Source organism: Symphodus melops (assembly GCF_947650265.1).
Source record: "Symphodus melops genome assembly, chromosome: 1".
Lineage (NCBI taxonomy): Eukaryota > Metazoa > Chordata > Actinopteri > Labriformes > Labridae > Symphodus > Symphodus melops.
In genome coordinates, this window is record NC_136691.1 from 47,093,867 (window position 1) to 47,116,483 (window position 22,617).

The 22,617-nt window shown below is 37.9% G+C and overlaps 1 protein-coding gene across 1 annotated transcript in view; it reads right to left on the reverse strand.

The window, feature by feature from the left end:
- The window catches only part of LOC306820349 (transmembrane protein 132C), a 261,260-nt gene that overhangs the window by 87,490 nt on the left and 151,153 nt on the right, over positions 1 to 22,617 (reverse strand). The window contains exon 6 of the mRNA XM_079338168.1: positions 21,122 to 21,262. Within this exon, the coding sequence (XP_079194294.1) occupies positions 21,122 to 21,262 (141 nt within the window). The remainder of the gene's footprint in view (positions 1 to 21,121; positions 21,263 to 22,617) is intronic.

Here is a 22,617-nt window from a genome sequence, read left to right on the forward strand (position 1 = left end):
TTTGATCTATAATGACATCAGTTTGTGTAGGCTATGTCAGGTTAAACTGTAATATCACCAGCATGTAGATATTAAGCTGCTAAGGAAGAACCAAAGGCTGGCAGGGTTAGCACAGGGTTAGCACTGCCAACATCAGCCACACTTGGCCAACTAAATTACATTATTTACACACTGAAGAAGCAAGTGGTATTATGGCATAAACTTCAACAACTGACCAGGTGCATGAAGATCGAAAGGCTTAGAGGAGGTCAAAATGCTCCAGCAACACTTATAGTAAGACGATCAACTTTATTCACATTTAGCCAAAATGTGTTGGTCTAAATTGTGAACAAAGTTGATCTTCTTACTACAAGTGTTGCATTTTGACCTCTATTATTTACACATTTACAGTCTTAAATTGTTCTACTCAATTTGGTCTGTTCGTGGGGGTTTTTTCTCCCTTTTGACTAGTAGTTTAATCTGAATTCAAATTTCCCTTGAACCGACTGGAAAATTAGTCAACAAGCACACATCCCTTTTCAGCATTTAATTCAGTAAAGAAAAGCATCCCTTTCCAAAGGCACTTCAATACATGCAGCACTAATAAATGCATCAATATTCTTACTTTTTTTGAACAGCCCTCAGTTTGAGCTGACAATGATGCTCTTAGTCACCAGTTATTGGATTTCCATTGACAAAACTGCTTAGTGTCAAGGATGTATCATCACTTCAGCTCTTTTATGTGTGAATATATATATATATATATATATATATATATATATATATATATATATATATATATTAAATGAAAAATGAAGAAAATTAAAGTGAAGGAATTGTTCTGGTTTTCATTTGTACCATTGCTCTACTATTGTTTTATGGGCTGTTTGAGTTATAAAACAAAAAAACAAAAAACAGATCCTGCAAAAGAGGCATGCGTCATGCAATCCAATAAAACATCAGTGTTCATTTAATGATTATTAAGCTTCTTATTAATCAAAAGAAAACAGACAGCTGCCTGCAAATGCTACTATCAATATGCTTTTAGAAATCCCTCCCCCCCTTAAAAAAAAAAAAAAAAAAACATTTTATTTTTAGCATCCACACTACTTAAAAATGACATTTTAACTGACTGGCAGCTAAAAAGCCTAGCGACCTGAAAAGCATTATTCATAATGAAAAAAAAAAATCAAGAAACAAATACGACACGCACACGCACACACACATCCATTTGTTCTGAGCCTAAGTGGTTAGTCCAACACTATTAGTTACTGATGAAAAATGAGGACAGGCAGGAAGACAGCGAGAGAGAAGCTAGAGTGAGGCGAGCGGAGTGCGGGGGCAGCAGAAACGTTAGGAAACAGAAAAGAAAATTAGAAGAAGGAACAGAGAGCTCTTTGCAAATCTGTATGAGAGAGGGATGAGAGAGAGAGAGAGAGAGAGAGAGAGAGAGAGAGAGAGAGAGAGAGAGAGAGAGAGAGAGAGAGAGAGAGAGAGAGAGAGAAAGAGAGAGAGAGAGCCACGACAAGATGGGAGGACTAGAAAACAGGGACTTGGTTGTATAGTGAGAGAGCAAGAAGCAGTGGTAATAAGAGGTTGAGATTGGGGGAGAGAGTGGGAGAGAGAGGAGTCAGACAGAGGGTGACAGATACAGAATGCGAACAAGATGGGGAGAGAGAAAGAGAGAGGTAGAAAACTCAAAGAGAGTTAGAGAAAAAGACAAGAATAGGAGTGGGTGTTCAACACAACTTGAATCCTGTGTGCCTACAATGTGCTTTCTCTACCTCTATATATATGTGTGTACTTTCTTTGAACTTGTTTGTCTGGTATAGGACTTTGCCAGTCTGTGTGTGTCATATAGCCTATTTCCACAACAACAGGCTTTCAAAGAACCCCAAAACCTTTATAAGATGTGTTGTATATTTTAGATTCATTACAGAAGGGACAAGGGTTTGGAAACCCCTTGTGTGCATGTGTAAGTTTTATAAAACCACCTTTATGGTAGGCCGAAATCAATTATGTGGGTGAATATTAACCCTTATAATGTAAAAGAAATGTACTTAAAATAAAGCCGTGTGGGAAGACCTGGTTTTGATTGACAGTACGTTTGACTTCTCTGAGTCAGAATCCAAGCAGGAAGATGCTGCCCATCATTGAGAGAAGTTAGTCTGTGTTACATTTAGCATTTCCCCCCCTCTATTTTCATCATCAGCATCATCAACAAAATCCACATCTTTTTGTACCAATTAGATTAGATTTGACCAATCTATCATTCATTTGTAAATCTGAGCAACTACAGTGCAGAACAGATCTGGCTCTAAGACTTGTCTGCATTATATGACCTTGTTTAGCAGACGCTTCTCCTTGTGCAAACATTTACAGGATGTACATGTGATTATCTGCTTGGGTACTTTAGTGTTAAGAGATGTAGAGAGGAAAAAAAGAATTCAGAAGAACCTGAAAAGTAAAGAAAAGAAACAAAGAAAAAAAGTGAAATTAATCTCCCTTGAACTTATAAGTACAGGTTTCAAAGGTTGAACAAGAGTTTGTCTGGGCGTGTGTGTCAGAGACAGAGAAAGTGTAGGAGGATAAGTCGTCCATGAACCTTTAAATCAAAGTACAAAGGTTGAACAAGTGTGTGCTTGTGCATAAGTGTCACATTCCCCTGTATGTATCTATTCAAGAACACACTTCATGCATAGGAATGAAAAGGAGAAGAATCAGTGACAGTCTGAGAGGATCACTTGTGATTAATACCGGGGCATATGCCTTGCTCGAGGGCAAAGCAACCCAACACATCAGCATGACGGATTAAAAGTATCAACGCAAATCCCCTTTTTATGATGGGGGCCTTGCACTGTGACGGCGTTACACATGACACCCTTGTTTCAGTCTCTCTGCACTTTCTATCTTTCTACTATTTTTTCTCTCTCTCAAAAACTTGAAGAAAAAAAACTCTAAGGTTTTCAAGGCAAACAGATGGAAACTTTGAGACAATCCAAAACAAATTAGCGGATTAGAATGAAAGCACCCTGATGATGAGTAAATCAGTGTGTGTGAAAATTAATTTGAAAGGTAATAGTTAAAAAAGACATTAAAACGCATTAGACATGATAACATTAACAATTATCCTGTATTGTAACTAACACTGTCCAACCAAGAAAGAAATTGAGCTCAGCTCGCTGTCTAACACGCCAGTATCACCTACCATGCCACCCTGCTCTTTGTAAAAGCACATTACCAGCCACTTACCTCTCTTTAGCATAGCATTGATTCACACAGAGCTAGCATAAAATGTCACCCAGTGCCCTGGTCGATGCCCTTTCTGTTAGCCTCCATGCTAATGTGCCTGACTATTTGTCTGGACAGTTTAATGTGCTAATCAGAGCGGAAGATGTGTTTAGCCTTAGGGGAGAAGTTTTGCCTTCACTTTCGCCCTCTGCCAGTGAGTTCAGGTCACACACAACTCAGGGACAGTGGGAATTGGTGTCCAAAGGCACACATGGGCTTAGCGGCTACTTCCCTCTTAAGAAAAAAGATCAGGTAGTATAGGTGTAGAAGTTGCTCTTTTCTTTTAGCTTATATGCATCTGCTTCCATACTAAAAAGCAGAAATCATATAATGCACCATTTGTGCCTTCAAATGACAGTGTTCTGTCTTATCATTCTGAACACCACACATTTTCATACTTGACCCCTTCTGTCTGAAATAGTGTCCCATAAATTCAATCTGAAGTTAGCATTAGATGCATTAGATACTGATCTACAATATTCATTAAATTGAATGCTTAGTTTCGACATTATAACAATGTCAAAATAACCATTGTATAGATATAGAATATAAATAACAAAACTTTATACTGCAGATCTGAGATGCTGTTGGCTTGTCTCTGCTCAAAGTGAGGCATGCATTATATATAGCACATACTAGCATGCAAGCAAAGCTTGAAATGAAGAAAATGAAGAAATTAAAGGATTAAAAGTTTTCGCCAATTCAATCAATACATTGATTAAATTGCATTTAACATACATTAAATGCCTCAGAAATTTAGTGTTTTAATGATTTATAGTGATTTAACATTTATTTTATATTTACAAAGCAGTTATACAAAGATTTGAGAGTTACCTGAATCTATCAGGATATAGATGCAGCCTTTACTTGACTAAACTTTTTAAACGAGTCACTTGTACCCATTCAGAAGAAATACAAAGATATGGATATACAGACCTTCACTTCTACACCAAAGTTTTTACTACAAATGTAGAAAAACCAAGTCTCCATGTGATAGGTGAATGTAACTTAAGCAGAAGATGTTAAAAGATCTCAGAGACAGTTTCTAGACACACACAAGATCAGACAGTTATGTGGTTTGTATTGCTGCAACAGGCCAAAAGTTAAAACTGCCAATTAGTGAGATTAGCATCAGAACCTTAGGCCAGATAAAGCATGATACTGGGTGGTGCTTTTAAAGAATTCGCTTTGCGTTTTGTTTATATTGGACTTTCGGTGGTTATTTGTCTTGTAAGAGGCGCTGACTGGAGGTCAGAGACCACAGACCTTTTTGTTTGCCTCTACATCACTCCGACTACTGCAAGACAGCTGAGACCATTTTCCCCGAGTAAAACCTTCAGCATTTGCCCGACAGAAAACCACACCTTTAGTTTCTGTCTGATTTTAATGCAGCAGAACACTTCTTTCTCACCCTTGTCTCTGGCAGTTTTTCATTGGATCTGACACGGAACACAACCTGTAAAAGTCTTGCCTCAGCAGTACCAGGGAGAGGAGGAGGAGAAAGACAGACAGAGAGAGAGAGAGAGAGAGAGCGAGAAGAAAATGGTGAGACAGAAGAGAAAAAAAAAGAGCAGCGAGAATCAAAAAGGCAGACAGATGGCAGAACAGAGAAAAATAGGAAAGAGAAACGCTTGTTAGCACCTCGCTGGCCCAAATAAATATAAGATGACACACCTGACTGATAATTAGTCTCAAGAGCATTAGTGCCTCTACGTGTGAGCGAGAAAGTGTGTGTGTAAATGTGGGTCTCTGAGCATGTTTGTGGGTAATGGTAAAACTCTATGCGCGTGTGCATATGCTGTAAGTGTGTTTGCGTGTAATGGAAAGCAGGGCAGAGGCCTTTGCATGTGTCCAAGCTAATGGGTATCCTGGCACACAAAATCAGAGCTGTTAATCACAGAGAGAGGGATAGACCGAGGAAAAAAGAGAAAGAGGTTTCCAGAGATGCTAAATGAGGTGGCGAGCAGCGAGAGAAAGAGGGTGAAAAGTCAATAGCAGCTGGAAAAGGGAGGGTGTGAAAGGGCGAAATGGGACAGAGCTGTCATTTCATTTAATAGGTGACCTATTTCATCTGATATTTGTTGTTTTTTCCTCAGCAATAAGCACTACTGTACTCCATCTCATGAACCCGAAAACACCTCGGATTTAATTACATGAAGTAAGGCAGAAAACTATGTAAAAAAGAAGGAATGAAAAAAAAAAAAGAGGGGGCAAGACGGAGCGGGGAAAGGATGGAAATGGATTTTACTTGTAGTTGACTAACTTGCATCATTGGCCGAGGTTAAGTCTAATCCTTAAGGGAAGATTCAATCTGAAAAAACAATCCTCTTAAGTCTTACCTATTGTTCTTGTCCAAAGCAATATTTGTGAACAGAAGAAAATACGCCACAGCATATACGAGAGATTTTCAGCTCACACACATACCAGAAAAGTAGTTTAACACACACCCTTCCTTCCTGTCTCTTTAAATGAACATTAGAGCTCAAACACACACTTTTCCTATCATCAGAACACCACACTGTCCTCTGCTTTAATGTCCTCGTGTGCTATTTATGGATCCGTTGCTTGTCCATTCTCCCATGTGTTTAGTTTGATGTTATGTTGTTTGTTTGTTGTCTATTTTTCCTCTGGGGTGAGATATTTTTTGCAACACCAATTAGAGTTTGAATGGCTCACCTGCACATATTGGCACAGATTCTTTTTTGGAGTGCAGTTTTTGATATTTGTTCATGCACATAAATTCAACCATAAAAACATAAACTCTGAGAAAAAACAATCAAGAAAAAAAGCCAGGGGCTCAACTTGAAAAGTCACCAAAATATTACACCCTAGTGATTGCTACAGACAAAAAAGGGAAATACCTATTGTTGTTGTTGCAGCATTAATGTTTGTTCACTGTGTAATGTTTGTGTTTTTGTTTCTGTGAAAACTAAAAATGTAATAAACAGAATATCCAAAAAAAAAAAAAAAAAAGGGAAATACAACAGAGTATAAGAGACTATACAGACCTAAAACTATCATGAAGCAATGAGCAACATGGGAGATAAACATAAAGAATATCGAACAGCTCATTGAATACAGTTAAGTATATACGCCCCTTAAACTGTTCCCAAGTACTTTAATAAATTCCAAAATTAAAAAGATTTCAAAGAATTGTCTGAAAAAGACAAACATAAAATAATCCACAATTGAACAAATTATGAGGAAAAACTCACAAACTGCTAGTGCTCTGCAACAAAACTTTACCTTTGATAAAGTGACAGCAGTAGTCCTCAGATGAGTAATTGCACGCCACTTCAGCCCGTACATTGTACTTCCAGAATGTCTTTAATGATTATTTAATCTGTTTTATCCCGTCATTGCATCTCATCTGTACCATACTGCATAGCATTGTTATGCATCATACTGCATCATATTGTATCGAGTTGTACCGTAATGCATCACAATGCAATTATAGTACTGTAATATGTATATCATACTATAAAGTATCTTAAAACATGTTTACGTCAATGACCTTTTGTTTAGATAAGTCAATGTGACCTCTGAAAGTATGAAAGATGATTTGGTGTGAAAAAAGGGTAATTGGCAGACTCACCAATAAGTCCATTTTTTTGTTTGTTTGTTTTATTGAGTTGATTTAGGCACAGAATCTGTCATTTTAAATGTACTGGCAACATGTTATTACTCAAAAAATCCTAAAATACAGAGTGCATTAGGACATGCTAACACCCTTAAATGAATAAACACACACACACAGACCAGGCTTCTTTTTATACAAGAAAAAACAGCTTCATGTCAAGCACACAGACTATGATTGATTGTAAACAATAACTTGCTCAAGTAATTTCTTCTTTGTGTATGTATGTGTGAAAGACAGTGAAATGTGTATGTGCATCCATGTGCTGATGTGTGTGTCTGTGCGTGTGTGTGAAAGGCAAGGTAATTAGGTAATCAACAGCTGTGCCCGACAGACAGGATGCAGCTTGTTAAGGAAGTGAAACGGAGATGGAAACAGATAATGAGAGGTAGAATGAGCCTCATATAAACTGAAAGAAATGGAGGGATAAAAAAAGGCTGAAACAAAGGAACAAAGCAGGGAAATACAGAGTGGGGTTCAAGGATTCAAAGTAGGAGAAGGACTGAAGAAGAGAAGGCATCAGATGTCAGGACAGGTGCTGCTGTCAGCCATGAACAATGTGTAAACCTTTTATTGACAGGAGGAACCAATTACAGACAGCAAACAGGGAGGAAGTTTTTCACTGTCACACCAGGAAGCACAAACAAACCTATACGGAGAGGTGTTATAGTTTTTGTCATTGTCAAACACCTGGTGTTTCCCTCTTTGGATGGATGATACGCCGGCTTGTGTAGTGAAAAAGAGATAAAACTCCAGGCTGCAGGGCACACAAGTCAGTGGCTCCAATGGTTAAAAAAAATCTATTTATTAGTTGTATATTTCATGAAAAAGAAATTCTAATACTGTTTTTTTTTTTTTATATATATTTTTTAAAACATATCTTGCATTGAATAGATTATCTCATGTAGTCAAATGTACTCTTGAAGTTTTCATCAGGGAATTATCTCCATTGGCAATATTTCTAAAACAGGAACGGTTATGTGTCATAGGAACATCAAATGTAAATAAAGGAAAGTTTCTTCTTAGAAAGCTTTGCTGGTTGTGAAAAAGGTTGTTGTTAATCTGTGTTTCTATTCTTTTGGTGTATAGTGTCTGTTTGTTGTTTGTTTGTGTATTGTTTTAGTTTGTTGGTCCTAGAGAGAAGAAAGAAAAGAGTTTATATCTCATTTCTTTGGGAAATTAACAGAAGTGGTAGGTTTAGGTCATTCTTAGTACACATACTGATGTTCTTCAGCTTATACACCTAAAGGTATATTCACTAAAAGAAAGACAGGAAGTTTATACCAACCCTGAATGAAAAAACATGGCCTTTGATGTGTGTTGTTGTTAATGACATGAGGGGAAAGCACTTTCTATTGGGTTTTTGACTATGGTGCTATTTCATGCAAATCCTAAAAACGGAGTCATTATGGTCATGCATAACAAATCAAATTCATTTATTTTCTGCAGCCATTCAGGAAAAATAAAATATGTTGTCATTGAACAATTGGTGGATCAAACATTTAAATGACATGGCAAATATGACAATTTAAAAGATGCATTTCCTCTGCTGATAAAATAATGTATTTTTAAATCGTCACATTTTCCTCAAATCTTTTTCACTGCTTAAAAGTAGCAGAATATAAATTTCGAGGTGACACAGTCAGGTTTTTACTGGTGAATATTAACAGAACATCTTTTCAGTCCCAAAAATAAAGTTTGGGAACTTGGTGTATCAACCTTTGTAAAAGTGGAAGCTTACTCCAAACATTATGGGTTTTTTTTTTCTTTTGAGGGGCAATAATTGGGCAATAAAAGTATTGGTCTTTGTCTCGTTTAGTCAAACACCCTGAAGTTTTGGTTGATCCCTAAACTTGTAATTTTAATAGATTTGGGAGGAACATTTAACCTGAAAACCTAAATGACAATAGGTTTCCCAGGTGAAATGCTAAGCACAATGTAAAACAACTTTTCAGCCATAGTGGATCCAATGACTGACACACTGGTGGAGTACAGTTAGAATATTTCACTGACAAATCTTTGCCTCCGTTCCTGCCAAAGTGCATTTCGATTATATGAACTCATATCAAATACAATTGAGGGCATAATGAAAGTCAAAAGATCATGTGATTATGTAAGTGACACGGGCGCTGGATGTATTAAAACTTACTCATGCAGCAGTTTTTAATTTCATGTCCATTTGTAATATTAATGTAATCTTTCCAACCTCCAAGACATTTACCTGCTGAAATGAAATCTTGGTATAATGCTTGGTGATGCACACAGCCTCAGAGCCATGGCTGCAGCAGAATATATATTTAAATGAGTGCACGGCCATGACAGAAATCAGCTGGCCCTTTTAGTAGGTGATGGTGCAATTGGCTTTAAAACTAGGGGAAATCATGGCATTAACAATGGTTCCTTGGATAACTTTTTTTGCAAAGAGAAATGAACTGGCACACAGGAAGTGATGTATGTGTTGACATAAGAAACAGAACTTTATTTGGAAAACTAACAGAAGAAGTGGGTCATTAGTGACTTGATTAAGCCAGAACTCCGCCAGAGATGTGAAATGTGTCAACAGGAAGCCCAAGAGACATGATGGTTTGACGATATGATGGAATTTGATTGACAACTGCTCTCCCGAAAACATTAAGAAAGGGAATTAACGAATAAATGGATTTTGAGATGCATCCCACATCATATGCCATTTATATATTTTTCCAGCTCTTAAAGGAAATCAACTTCAAAGAAAAGAAAGGGATTGGCCCTTTACGATCTCAAAGTGTCCTCAAAGGCTTTAACGATAGTTCCATCCTTGAATAATGCTCAATTAATTGATCTTGTCAGTTTTCTTTAGGTTCAAAAAGGTACAATTCAAAATATGTTGGCAACGAAAGGAAATGACAATGATGCCTTTCTCTCTCACCATGATATCCCTTAAAGGTTATCAACCTGACAAACTGTTGCCAAATGTACCAAATTCATATCAAATGTAGCAATACTTTGATACTTTGATATAAAAGTGGAAAAATGAAAAAAGGAGGTATCTGCATCTGGAGTTGTCATTAAAGTTTTGTGACAGAAAAACACCAAAGAATTTAAGTTTCAAGGAATCATTGAGCAATCAATATTGATTTTCCAGTTGGGTAAATTGCAATGTATTTTCATAAATGCAGTTTTTATAACCCAATGACTTGCACTGTTAATTTTAACTGACATTCTCTAGTCTTCTTTCTGTCCCTTCTAAAGTTGGTCTTCAAGAGACCAGGAATCCCTTGCCCATTAGATGATTCCTGCGTTCCTCCAAAACTTTCCTTTCTTCATTCCTCTGTTGCCTCCCTGCAGATTGAAAACAACCTCCTGTCCCATAGCCTAACAAAAAAAAACTTTTCATGTCTTATTCTTTCCTTTTCTTCTTTCTGTAGATCCCTTTAGCCTCCTCCTGGGAGACGAAGGCGCTCGGTCCCCCCAGTTTGTTTGTTTCATTCGCCCGCTTGAGAGCTCTCATGTCAAGGACACAAGCTCAGTTTTTTGATTTACTCGATGAAAAGAATTAATTAAACGGCAGCGCAGGGACCCTGGGGTTCCCTGTTGCATAAAGAGGGTTGGTAGGGGGAAAAACGGAGGGCAGAATGAAAGAATGGGGCTGATCAGAAAAAAGGGTAGAGTGGAGGGAAAGAAAAGGAGAGTAGGGTGAGAGAGGGAAAGCAGAGCAAGTTCTGAGGGAGGACACGCAGGACCCAGGTATGGGATTGTGAAAGCAAAAAAAAAAAAAGGACAAATATAAAAAGAGGAGGAGAACCATAATATCTCCATCATTTCACGTCTTTTCCGCCAGCACATACAACAAAACCACTAACACTCACTCATCCGCATAACGGACAGGGAGTCTCACGTTGCAGAAGCAGCACTATCGCCGCCTGCTCTGTGACACTGTGCATCTCTAAGGAGAGGGACTCGAACACGCGGGTCTACACAGGTCGCCTTAATTAGCCACACGTCCCGCTACGTAGGCTCCCGAGGGGGTTTAAGAGGGGCATGGAGGGTGAGGAGACGAACGATAGGAAGAGACAGAAGGGAGGGATGGAGGAACACGGGAGGAAAGGGTATTAAAGCGAGGGGACTAAACCAATGGGATTGGAAGGTTATTTAAAGCACGGCCTACAAAAACAGCCACAGAAGAACAGTTTGTGTGTGTTTGCATGCATGTGTGTGTGTGTGTGTGTGTGTTTGTGCCGATGCAAGTGTGTTTTTTTTTATTTTTTATGATGAACTCCTTTGGTCACTTCAATATTTTTTGTCTTTGTGTGAATTTAGTGCATGCATGCGGGTGCCACTGCAGGCACCAATAATAATATACATGTTTGAATATAAGTCCCGCTTGGAGATTGAGCATGCTCAGGTGGTGTGGGTCATTCCAGTGAGTGACAGATTGATGCTCTGCGAGGCTGTACACATAAACCCCATCCATATCTTCAAGGCCTAATTAGTTGACCCAGGTCACCGCTTAGGGCTGTGATAGAGAGGCAAAGCACTAAAACACACATAATGAACACAAATGCTGCCTTTATTCCCCAAAGATTTTCACTTCATCCCAACTGTCTTCATTTCCCTTTTTCCTGTAATTGACAGCTTGCGCTTCCCTCTGCTCGTATAAAATGTCTCGTAACCTGGAGTGTCCTTTGTGAAGGCGTGACTGCCTGCTTTATGAATTGAAACTGCAGCCAGACAAAAAGTAAATAGTGTTCTTCAGGGACTGTCACACTGGGTCATCCTTCTTAATTGGACAACAATATGAACTTCAAAGGAGGTAAGTCGTAGCGCACATTGGAGACGAGCTGATGAATCCCACTTGAAGATACAATGACTTAAATCATATTTGTTGAGATAACCCACGCTTTAAAAGTTTTGCCTTGCAGGATGAAAGATTTATTTTAGGGAAGTTGCACATAGCTGACTGCAGTGCTGGTGTGAATGAAGCTGCCAAAGAGTTCCCTTTTCCCAGTCTGTTTGGCCCATATAACCTAAAGTGTAATTCTTTCAGGAAAATAGTTTTCATTTTTGTGAATTTTGTGTTGAAGTGTATCACTTTGACACACATCCCTAGATCGCACCAACAAAAGCAGGTCTAGAACCACACAAAGAACATGATCAAACATCTGTCTGGGACCAAAGCCTTTTTCAGTACCAAGATGCGAGAAGGCGAGAATTATGAAACAAGTAATGGTTTTTCAACCTCTTCCAAGCCAAACATTCTGTTGTGAAAGTGACCTAGAAAATGACCCCATAACATAAAAAAATCTAAGTGAAAGTAATCAAGCAGGAGAGCAGGAAATAGAAAAATGAACAAATAATAGACAGAATGGCCACTGGGAAGGAAAAAAAAACATCAGTGTTGCTTCAATCTACTATTAAGAAACCAGACCACATACTGTACGAATTGTGTTATTTTATGTGTTCATGTTGGAAACTGTATCAACAATTTTGGCCTCAATTTTTGTTGTGCAATCATGGGAGGAAGGGAGAGGGTGGGAAGCCGGGTGTAAAAGAGTGATAAACAAAGACTATTACATGTGAGGTGGTCATGTCCTCTGCCACTATGATAAAGGAACCCCACTGACTTTGTGAGGACGTATACTTGCACATTTTTCTACACAATTTTTATCTTTCTGGTGTTGAAAATACATGACATGACAACCTTTTATAGACACACCTCACAGAAAAAGAGCAATACAGCATGTCTTGAAAAAAACAAAAAAAAATGGCTTGGTTGATTAAGACAATTCACTGTCCTTGGTTAACTTTTTAACTCAACAATTCGAATGGGACTTACTCTACTGGTTACTGCACTGAATGGTATTACACATTATTTTATATAATATACTCAACTTTTTTGTAATAAGAAATGAAAAGTGATGCAGACGTTGACTGAGCTATAAATAACAATTACAGTGTTTGTGTATGGATCCTGTACTTAATGATAGAAATCAGATTCAAACCCAAAGTTGCTGGGATGAGATATAAGATATGAGATCTTCTTATAAGGGGGGCACAAGATATCCACTAGGCTATACTGAGCTATGACATTTTCTAATTTTAACCTTACTTTATTTAAGAGAAAACATTTTTGTTTTTTCCTGAAATTCAATGCTTATGAGCTCCTATAAATGTCCTTAAAACAATATCTGTTCCACTGAATTGTATTTATGTGGAGGTTAAATTTTCAGTTACATATTAAAAAACAGAACAAAAACAATTAGCATGGCTTACTGTACATGTAAAGTTCACATTACGGCTAAATGCCAGTATGAAGTGCCTTGTAATACGTTTCATGCAAAGGGTTCATGAAAGGGTGAAGACATAATGTAGTCAGGGAACGGCACTCATGGGGGATGTCATAAACTGGAGGCGTTCCTTTAGGCTAAAATAAAGCGAGCACTTGACCCTGCTCTGAGTGATACAACACAGAGTCATGTTTCAGAGAGGATGCACACATGCTCATGACATAAACATCCAACATATACATATCCCTCCTTTATAAAACACACATTGCAGTATATGAAAAGGGGATAAGAGTGCATCTGAGGGGAATTTTCCATTTTTCTCTCTCTAGGGACACTGAGAGCAACGCAAACATGCTCTTAAGATTTTTTCTCTCTCATTTTTTTTATTTTTTATTTCTCTGTCTTTACTCTTCTCTGTCATTTTTTTTCTCTCTCTCTTGTTGGCTGGCAACCCTTGCTTTTTCAATGCTTTATCCCTGTTGCTGTGATTTTAATCCTCATGTGTGCCAACAGAGACTGCAGACATCTTGGCCCCAAGTCTCCTCTAGTGTGAGTGTGTGACAGTGTGTATCCCGGGGAGACTGCCAGCACTCAAAACAAAAGCTCTATGTCGAGATAGTTTGTCTCTACTAACGACTCAAACCATCCAACACTTAACCCTGCACTCTGTTTTTCTTTTTCTTTTTTTACCCTCTCCCTCCATGAATTCAAATAGGGTTGGGAATCACCAAAGGAAACACAATATTAAAAGACTTTAACTTTTGTCAACTGAAAATGTTGCTCCAACAAATAGTTTTCATTCAAAATGATTAATGGTGTTAAAATGAAGGAATGAATGAATGCTAGCAAGGCTGAGATTTTTATTTTTCTTTCACAATAAAGATGATAATTATTCTCCAAATAGCTTGAGAAAGACTATTTTAAATTTTGGTGGGACCAAAACCAGAAACTGAGTTACAAGACAACAGTATCTTTAACGTAAACAGGCTTCTTTTTTTTTTTTTCTTCCAACAGCACAAACAGTGACACATCCTCCTCCCTTCACCAGAGGCACTGCTTGTCAACAGGTAAGTCAGGAAACTGATGGGGCCCCAGGCCAGTAGGGGGCCTCCCAACAGCTGACAAACTTTAAACCACAGCATTGCCTCAAAATGTATACATTTTCCAATGACAGTAGGAAACCACCCAAACTCTCCTAACAGACCCTAAAAGCTTCACTTGAGTAGTATAATGAGGGACATGTATTGTGGCTCACTCCCTTGATTTGATGATCATTTGGGCACAACTCATTTAACAGGCCACCAATTTCAATGACACACTAAGAACTAACTTAGCATTTTGATTCATGAACATTGTTAATATGTGTTAGCATCAAGCTAGCAAACTAAGATGTGCATCCTGGTCCATCTGTGAGAAACTGCAAACCCGACAGATAATAATGAACTAGCTACCACCAAATTAACTGTTAAATATCAAAATGTTGAATATGTGCATCAATTTGCAGCTCTATAATGTTAATCTTGATGAGGTCATGTTATGTTAGTCTTAATGATGTTCATATATTTTAATATATAAAATACTGCAATACTTTAATGTACGTATTGAGATTTTACTCATATATTTCATAATAGAAAACTTTACAATCAAACCAGTATGTGTTTCCATATGGAGCTGGATTTGTGGTTCAACTTTAAAAAGGACAATAACACAAGTCGTGTTTTTGATGTTTAAAGAAAAACAAAATATTGATTCAACATGATGGTGGTTGTCTTTATGTTTGTGTGGAGACTGAAAGAACATTCACTTACTGAATTAGCGGACTCTAACCGTTCTGACGCATTTGATTATAATTCAAGCAAGAGCTTGTAGCCCATTTGGACGAATACAACATGAATAACATGATTACAAGAACATGTCTGTGTTCATTTCAATTAATATAAAAGACGGGAGTTAAAACACACGTGTTTGAGTCATGCATGACATGTTTATACAACATTTATGATCTGATGACTTGTGTTTATGAATAACTCATGTTGTGTGTTAGCTTACCTTTATGTTTAAACATGCAGTGATGCATACCACACCATTGTGTTTAGTGAGTGAGTGCATGCAAGCCTATATGTACTTTCATTTGGCCTGTTTGCACATATTTGCATAAGTGCGGATCACTTCATATATCCTGCAATATGTTAATGTGTTTGCGTGTGTGTGTGTGTGTGTGTGTGTGTGTGCATGCAAAGAGAGCTACATCAATGGACCATAATCAGAGAGGAAACTCTTACTTCAACACATAACTGTCAAGAATATTGATGTGATTCATGATAAATGAACAATGAGGACTCTGACATAGTGTTCATCTGTTACTTTGGATTTAGGATAGTAAAATGCATACAATAAAATTTTATAAAGAGGGACAGTTTGGTTACATGAGATAAGAGATCATTTTACAGTTTCTACATTTGTAATAAATCATGGGGAAGAAAGCAGAACTTTGTGTAACTCGCTGCTTATTAGCAGTGGGATCATTTTATTACCAGTGTAATGCTTTTCCATTAAAATAAAACTATGACAAAGGCAGATACATTGTTTAAGTAATCTTTTTTTTTTTTTTTTTCCTGTTTTCTATTCTTGAGTTGCAGCATTTGGCTTTAACATTTTATGGCTCAGCCTATGAAGCCGGATGTAGTTTTTGTTGTGGTAATTTTGCTTTAAACAGCAACGTTCTTTTCTATTCTATTCTATATATTGGTAATTGCTTGTCATATTTTATTTTATTTAAGTAGTTGTTATTTAGCCTTGTTGTATCTTTCACACCAATACACCAATACAAATTCCTTGTGTATGAAATGTACTTGACAATAAAAAGCGATTCTGAAAGTCTAAGGAGAACCATGTACAGTATTGAAGCTGTTCTTAAGCCTTTATCTGTCAAAAGATCTCAGAGCTGTCATGTGTTTTAATCTTTACTCCCTCAACACAAGGGAGCTATTTTCATTAATAGATGTACAGGAGAGTGATTTTGACATAAAATGAAAACAGGTTTCTAGGTTTAAAATGGAACCTGTAGCTGTCGTTACAAAACAAGAATAAAAGCGTCCAATGCAAATGATCCTAAATCTTTTCAGAGGTTAAAGTCTGCTGTTATTTTTTTTAAGTACCTGGTTCAAAGAACAGCTCAATGCTTTACTGGGAAACTGCTGCTTTGATTATGTTCCAGATGTAAAAGTATTCCACTTCACCTTCTTTTAATGTGACAAGTTTACCTCATATTAATTTATTCATCTCTCCACTACATGCAGGGTAATATATTTGAATATGGTTCAGCTGCTGAAAAAAACAAACTGTAAAATCATTAAATAGAACTTTTTTTTATTAATCTGCACAGGGCTGCAACAGAATCACTAATAACAGTTAGCATACACAAACTGCATGTTGCCGTGTAGAGTGTAGAGAGTGCATTACCCCAGATCTGGTATTGAACACAGCCCATTAGCAGTGATAATCTATGGATCTAATCATGATCATGACATAGAGCACCGTCCTCATTCTGGCAGTGTCAGCCAGACTCATAAACTATGCCACATTTTTCCATCATATAACCTGACAGACAAAACAAAGGTCATGCTGAGCCCGTTCCACTTTTTCTTGGGATTATTATTAATTAATATAAACTTTAAAAAAAAACCCTGTAAACAAGAGTCGGGAGGGACAAGAAACTTCCTTTACAGATGAGACAAAAGTGACTGAACTTAAGAAATAACAGTGAAAACTTAATAATTTCAAGTCTAAAACATAACAATACAAGGCAATAAAGCAACAGCAAGCAAAAAGAACAAAATGATTGTGTATCATTACAATATTAAAAATGATACCAAACAAGGAAAAATGAAGGAACGATCATTTGTAATAATAATCTAAATGAATTCCATCAAACACGATCTTGCTTCAGGGCTCCTCAATAGCACTGTATGAGGGGGACCAGACACGCACATGAACATCCAAACCTCTAATTATATTTCATTTTTTAAAGCAATAATGCACAGTGGTAGAAGGGCGGGGAGGCAAGACTAAGCAGAGTGTCAATAACACAGTGTGACGGCTTGCTGTGGAATTACAGCTAAATGATACCAGAATGGTCAAAAAGTGAGAAATATGCAAATAATGAATAATTACTGTATAATCAAAATCAATAGAGAGCAAATGAGAGCTTTGTAGACAATTAGGGCCCTTTAATGGAAAACATAATAGAGGTTTGATGGGGCATGTTTAGCTGGAACAGTAATTGTAGTCTTCATCATCATCAACAATTTCTTTCTTTTTTAGGTCTAAGCAACCTACGTACATAACAATATGCTAATTACTACATAGGCAAAATAGCATAGAAACACCCACCTCATGCACACATGCAAACATATACACACGCTAACACACCTCGACACATTGTTAAACCTACGCGCTAGTTCTAATCACTGCATTCACTTAGCATGCATTGCACATCATAATCACACTTTGAAAACCATATCATGTCAGATCAGTCTATATCTTAGGTTAACAATAGGTATCAAAAGTCAATTCACAGGATTATTGTCAGAGGAAGTATCAATTCCCACCTTCTCATTAAAAAAAAAAATCTCACTTACTGTTTCATGTCTCTCTACTAGTAATATCACATTAGAAAGTAATACAGAACAGCTATTTTAATTAGCCATCCTGCCCACACAGGCACTGATAAAAGCCTGAGTTCTTGTACATGGGAACTGTCAGTATGTACTGTAAGTGTGTGTGTTAGTCAGTGTGAGTTCTCTCTGAAGTTCTCTATCTCAGCTTCTTTTTCACATCCACTTTTCATCAGAGGTAACACAAAGTACTGATTTGATCGATCCCTGCTTTGTGTGTGTGTGTGTGTGTGTGTGTGTGTGTGTGTGTGTGTGTGTGTGTGTGCTTACGTGAATGTGAAAGAATGCATGTTGTGCATTTGTAGTTTTATGGTGTTCTTGTGAGAGCCTTATCATTATCTGCTTTCATAAGCATCCATTTTTGTGTTTACACAGACATCACTTTGAAGAGTTTTTCCTTCTGGGCAAGACAGAAAAGAGAAAAAATCGAGACTCTACCACACATGGATATGTGCCAAAGCTAACGGAAATAAGCAGCTGTTTAGAATCACCTCCATCTCAGCAACTCAAACACCATCCTGATGGATGATGACAGGCTGGGAAAATAAATCCTTTACCTTGAGGCAACAATGGCTGGTACATTCTAAAATTCATCAAACACCTTCAGTATTTCACCAGCAATGCTGCTGTGCACATCAGGAGTGAGAATTCCCGAGTTATGCATTCAAGAAAAATCCCTCCAAAAAACATGGTGCCCTCGTGGTTAGTTTGTGCAGCTGTAGTCCATGAAGTGGTCAGCCTGGGTCTGAATCTGACGTATGGCTCCTTTCCTGCATTTCATTCCTCGCGCTTGCTCTCCACCTTTTTACAAGTTTATCCACTGTATCCACTGCACTCCACTATAAAGGCGTAAAAAGCCCAAAGATTAATCTAAAAAAAAGCCTCACAAAAATTAATTCATCAAACACATTTGTTTGTTTGTTTGTTTTATACGGTTAGACAGAGAAATGAAAAATAAAAAACAACTAGGACAGGGAGGATAACCGACAAGAATTAGCTTTTTGTCAACTGACCCATTGTCTCAAAGTTTAGACTTCAGAAGGAAAACTTATAATTCTACATTGATCCTAATTAGGAAGCTTAAAGGTGTTGTGTCATCACTTTCATGTCTCTCCAAGGCCAGTCTTTGCTGTCTATCAGTCAAGGCTAGACGTGGCTAACGGCTAGCTAAGTGGTGCTAATTGAGCTACTTGCCTGCAATAATGGTTTTTAATGCAATGGGAAGTCATTCATCAGCACTGTTCTGTTCCAGCAAAGAAAGGGCGAGAGACAGAGAGGGAGAGGAAAGAGGAGAGAGGAGATGAATAAAGGGACAGACAGGAAGTAGGAACATCAGTCACACAGACATCCAAAGTTTGAGAAGGAGAACAACAGAGAGAGAGAGAGAGAGAAAGAGAGAGAGAGAGAGAGAGAGAGAGAGAGAGAGAGAGAGAGAAAGAGACAGACAGACAGACAGACAGACAGACAGAGAGAGAGAGAGAGGGGGGGGGGGGAAACAGCCAAAGAGAGAAATATAGAATCTTCTGGGAACATGAAGAGATAACTTCACTGTCAGACAGGTGTTCACTCAGCAATGGCTAACACATGTTCAGACAAACACACAGACAGATAGACTAGCCTATAAATATTTGTCTTTATTTGGTGACATACAGGCCATCATGCTTGGACCTGCATTCTGGATTTTCACACTGAGAAATGTGTATGATTGTGTGTGTTTGCTTGTGTGTTTTCTTGTTTGTGTTGCCATCCCTGCACTTGAGTGTCTACTTAAACAGAAGTATGAATAATTACAGTGGTATTAGGACAACTAGTGGTGCGATAACGGAGTAAATTAGCTTTCATGAGAGCCTCTACTGTAGAAAAAACAGATTAGCACAAAGTCTCTTCAGTGGAAATCATCAACAAGTGTCGAACTGATTTTTCTTACAGTTATCTGTTATTATTATTTCAACATTTTTGCGTCCCCATGTACTGAGGCACAGTCCTCACGCAGGCGGCCCGGGTTCGCGTCCGGCCCGTGGCAGACCCTCCCGCATGTCTCTCCCCACTCTCTCTACCCCCTTTCCGAACCCTATCCACTTTCCACTCCACAATAAAGGCTCGAAAAAAAGCCTGAAAACAAAACTTAAAAAAAAAAAAAAAAAGAGTACTTTTGTAGCTGTCAGTCAGAATAGAAATGTTCATATCTCAATATTGACTGTGTTCCTTGGAGCTCAGAGCTGTAATAACACAGGTGCTATTTGATGGATCATTTCCTGTCTTTTTTAATATAATAATCTGTAATTAGGCATTTACCGATTCATGATACTGAGCTCACAATACGATTCTCTCACAATTTATTTTTGAATTGCCACTCGGGTACATTTTTTCTTTTTCATTTGAATTTAATTATTTTGAGATAATCGGGAGATGATTGGAGATAATTGTGGTGTTGATTAAATGCTGCATCTTGTTGGTTGTGCTTTTTCTCAAGTTCTCTGTCTTGTTGCAATATTTGCACACAGTTTTTGTCTTGTCTGTTATCGTCTAAACTCTTTCATTTTCTGTCTTGGGACAAAAAAAGTCCTTCGACTGCCATGATAACGCCTGCTGACGCTCACGATATGACTGATTTATTTTTTCAGAGTACCGATTCGAAACCTTGACACCTTTGAATCGATTTTTTACTGCCTCACAATGAATCTGTAATAACAATTGTTTGTGTTGTTATAAAATGAATCTGTTCTCCTTCACCTTTACTGACATAAACTGTTATTAATAAACATTGTCTTTTTGCGCTCAGCTGCTGATTCCTTTCTTCTCTGCTATATTTAACACATTTTCTCACCACCTCGACATTTCAAGGTTTCATCTACATTTATTATTACAACTAATCTGCCTGCATATTTTGACAACATGGCAATGAAATTAAACTGACCCATGTATTGGAGTGAAGTACTGATCAGCCATCATGTTAGCAGAAAAGGAACAAGGTGTATTTAATCTGCTTGTTGTTCCCTTCACCCCCTTGATTCAAATGTGCACACACACACACACACACACACACACACACGTACAAACTCAAACACACAAACACACATGGATGCACGCACACACACAAACCTAATCAACCTTTCAAGGACAGAGCAATTAGCTTGCCAGCCCATTGTGTGTACAGGTACCAATATGCAACCAAATTATGCTACTTCATGAACAACAAAAACTACCCAGCTGCTTAAAGAGAAAGCTGTGAGAAAAAAAGAAAAAAAAAGCCATGATGGATTCAGTCTTACCTCTCTGCCGTGGAGTATGCCTTTCTCTGACACATCACTGCCAACGAACTGCTTCCCGATGCCATTTCCTGTTTGATCTCCCACGCCACCAGGTTACTTGGTTTCACCGCGAGGAAGTTGATGCCTGACTGGAACCACACCCTGCAGAGACAAAGAGAGAGACGAAAAGTTGAGGTTAATCCTTAGTTCACACCAGCACATCATAAAACAGAAGAAGGAAAAGAAAGTAGAGTTGTCATAGTGACAGTTAGGGGGAATTTGCTTAAAATTCAATTGGCTGCACTTGGTGTTTCCCTGCCCCGATTTTCTCGCTGATTTTCTTTAATCCTTGATACGTGCCAAAGTCTCTTTGTATAAAATGCCTTTAAAAATTGATTCAAACAGCTGGGTGCCACCTCCTGTGGTTTTAGTAGGAGAAAACAAGGAAATGAGGGGAGAAGCTGTTGTGAAATTTAACATTTTAAAGGGATAGGTGCTTTGTGAATGACAGAGATTATATCCAATACACACAATGCAGTTTGGCTAATGAGCAACAATGATTTCTTAGTTATATGACTTTACATTAAATATCCCATTTCTTCTCTCATCAGCAATCTTGCCACCACATTTACCCTTTTTCTTGTCTATTGTTTCCTCATCTTACCTTCTTTTTCTGAGTCTGTTCCTTACTTTCTCCCTTTTCATGTTTGCCTTTTGTCTCTCTGCAGTAAGATTACCACCATTCATCTTCAGATCTTCCTCATCCCCTCTTTACCATGAAATCCTGATGTGTCTTCCCCCGTCTTTCTCTGACCCTCTGTTCTTTTTCATCCAACATTTTTCTTTTATAATCCATATGATTTCCTCCCCAGATTCTCTTGGCACCAACTCACCATATTTCAGTTTTCTATTCCATTCAATACTCCTTTCATTCAAATGCCCTCATTGTTTCTTTTCCTTCTTCTTTATGGACACCCCCCCCCCCCCTCTACTCTCCTTTACTTTTCTTATCAGGTCTCCTCTTTCCTCCCTTTTCCTCAACTCCTCCTTAAGATTTTTCTTCTGCCTTTCATCCATCCCTTTGTGGTTTCCTTCGACACCTTCCTTCCTTCCTAACACACCTTACTTCATCCCTTCTTCAGCCCCTCCTCGATCCTCCAATCTCAAAGCAGCCTATTCTTAATCTCTCCATTTTCTCTTTCTACCTCTCCTCGCTTCAAACCGTCCAGGTGTGTTTTGTTCTATTTATCACCTTGACAAGGCCCTCCCTCAGTTTATAAACACACTTTAAAGCCACACACAAAGTTGGGTACTGCTTTTTCTCATAAGCACAAATACTTTACAATAGTTTTTGGCACGCAACTATGCAAATACCAGGACAGACGTTCTCCCTAATACACTTTTTTTTTTTTTTTTTTATCTCTGAGAGAACAGAAAAAAACATTTCCTTCTTCTTTGTCTCCTTTCTCATTATTACTCTCTATTGTTCGTCTTGCTTCATGTCGTGCCAATAAGTG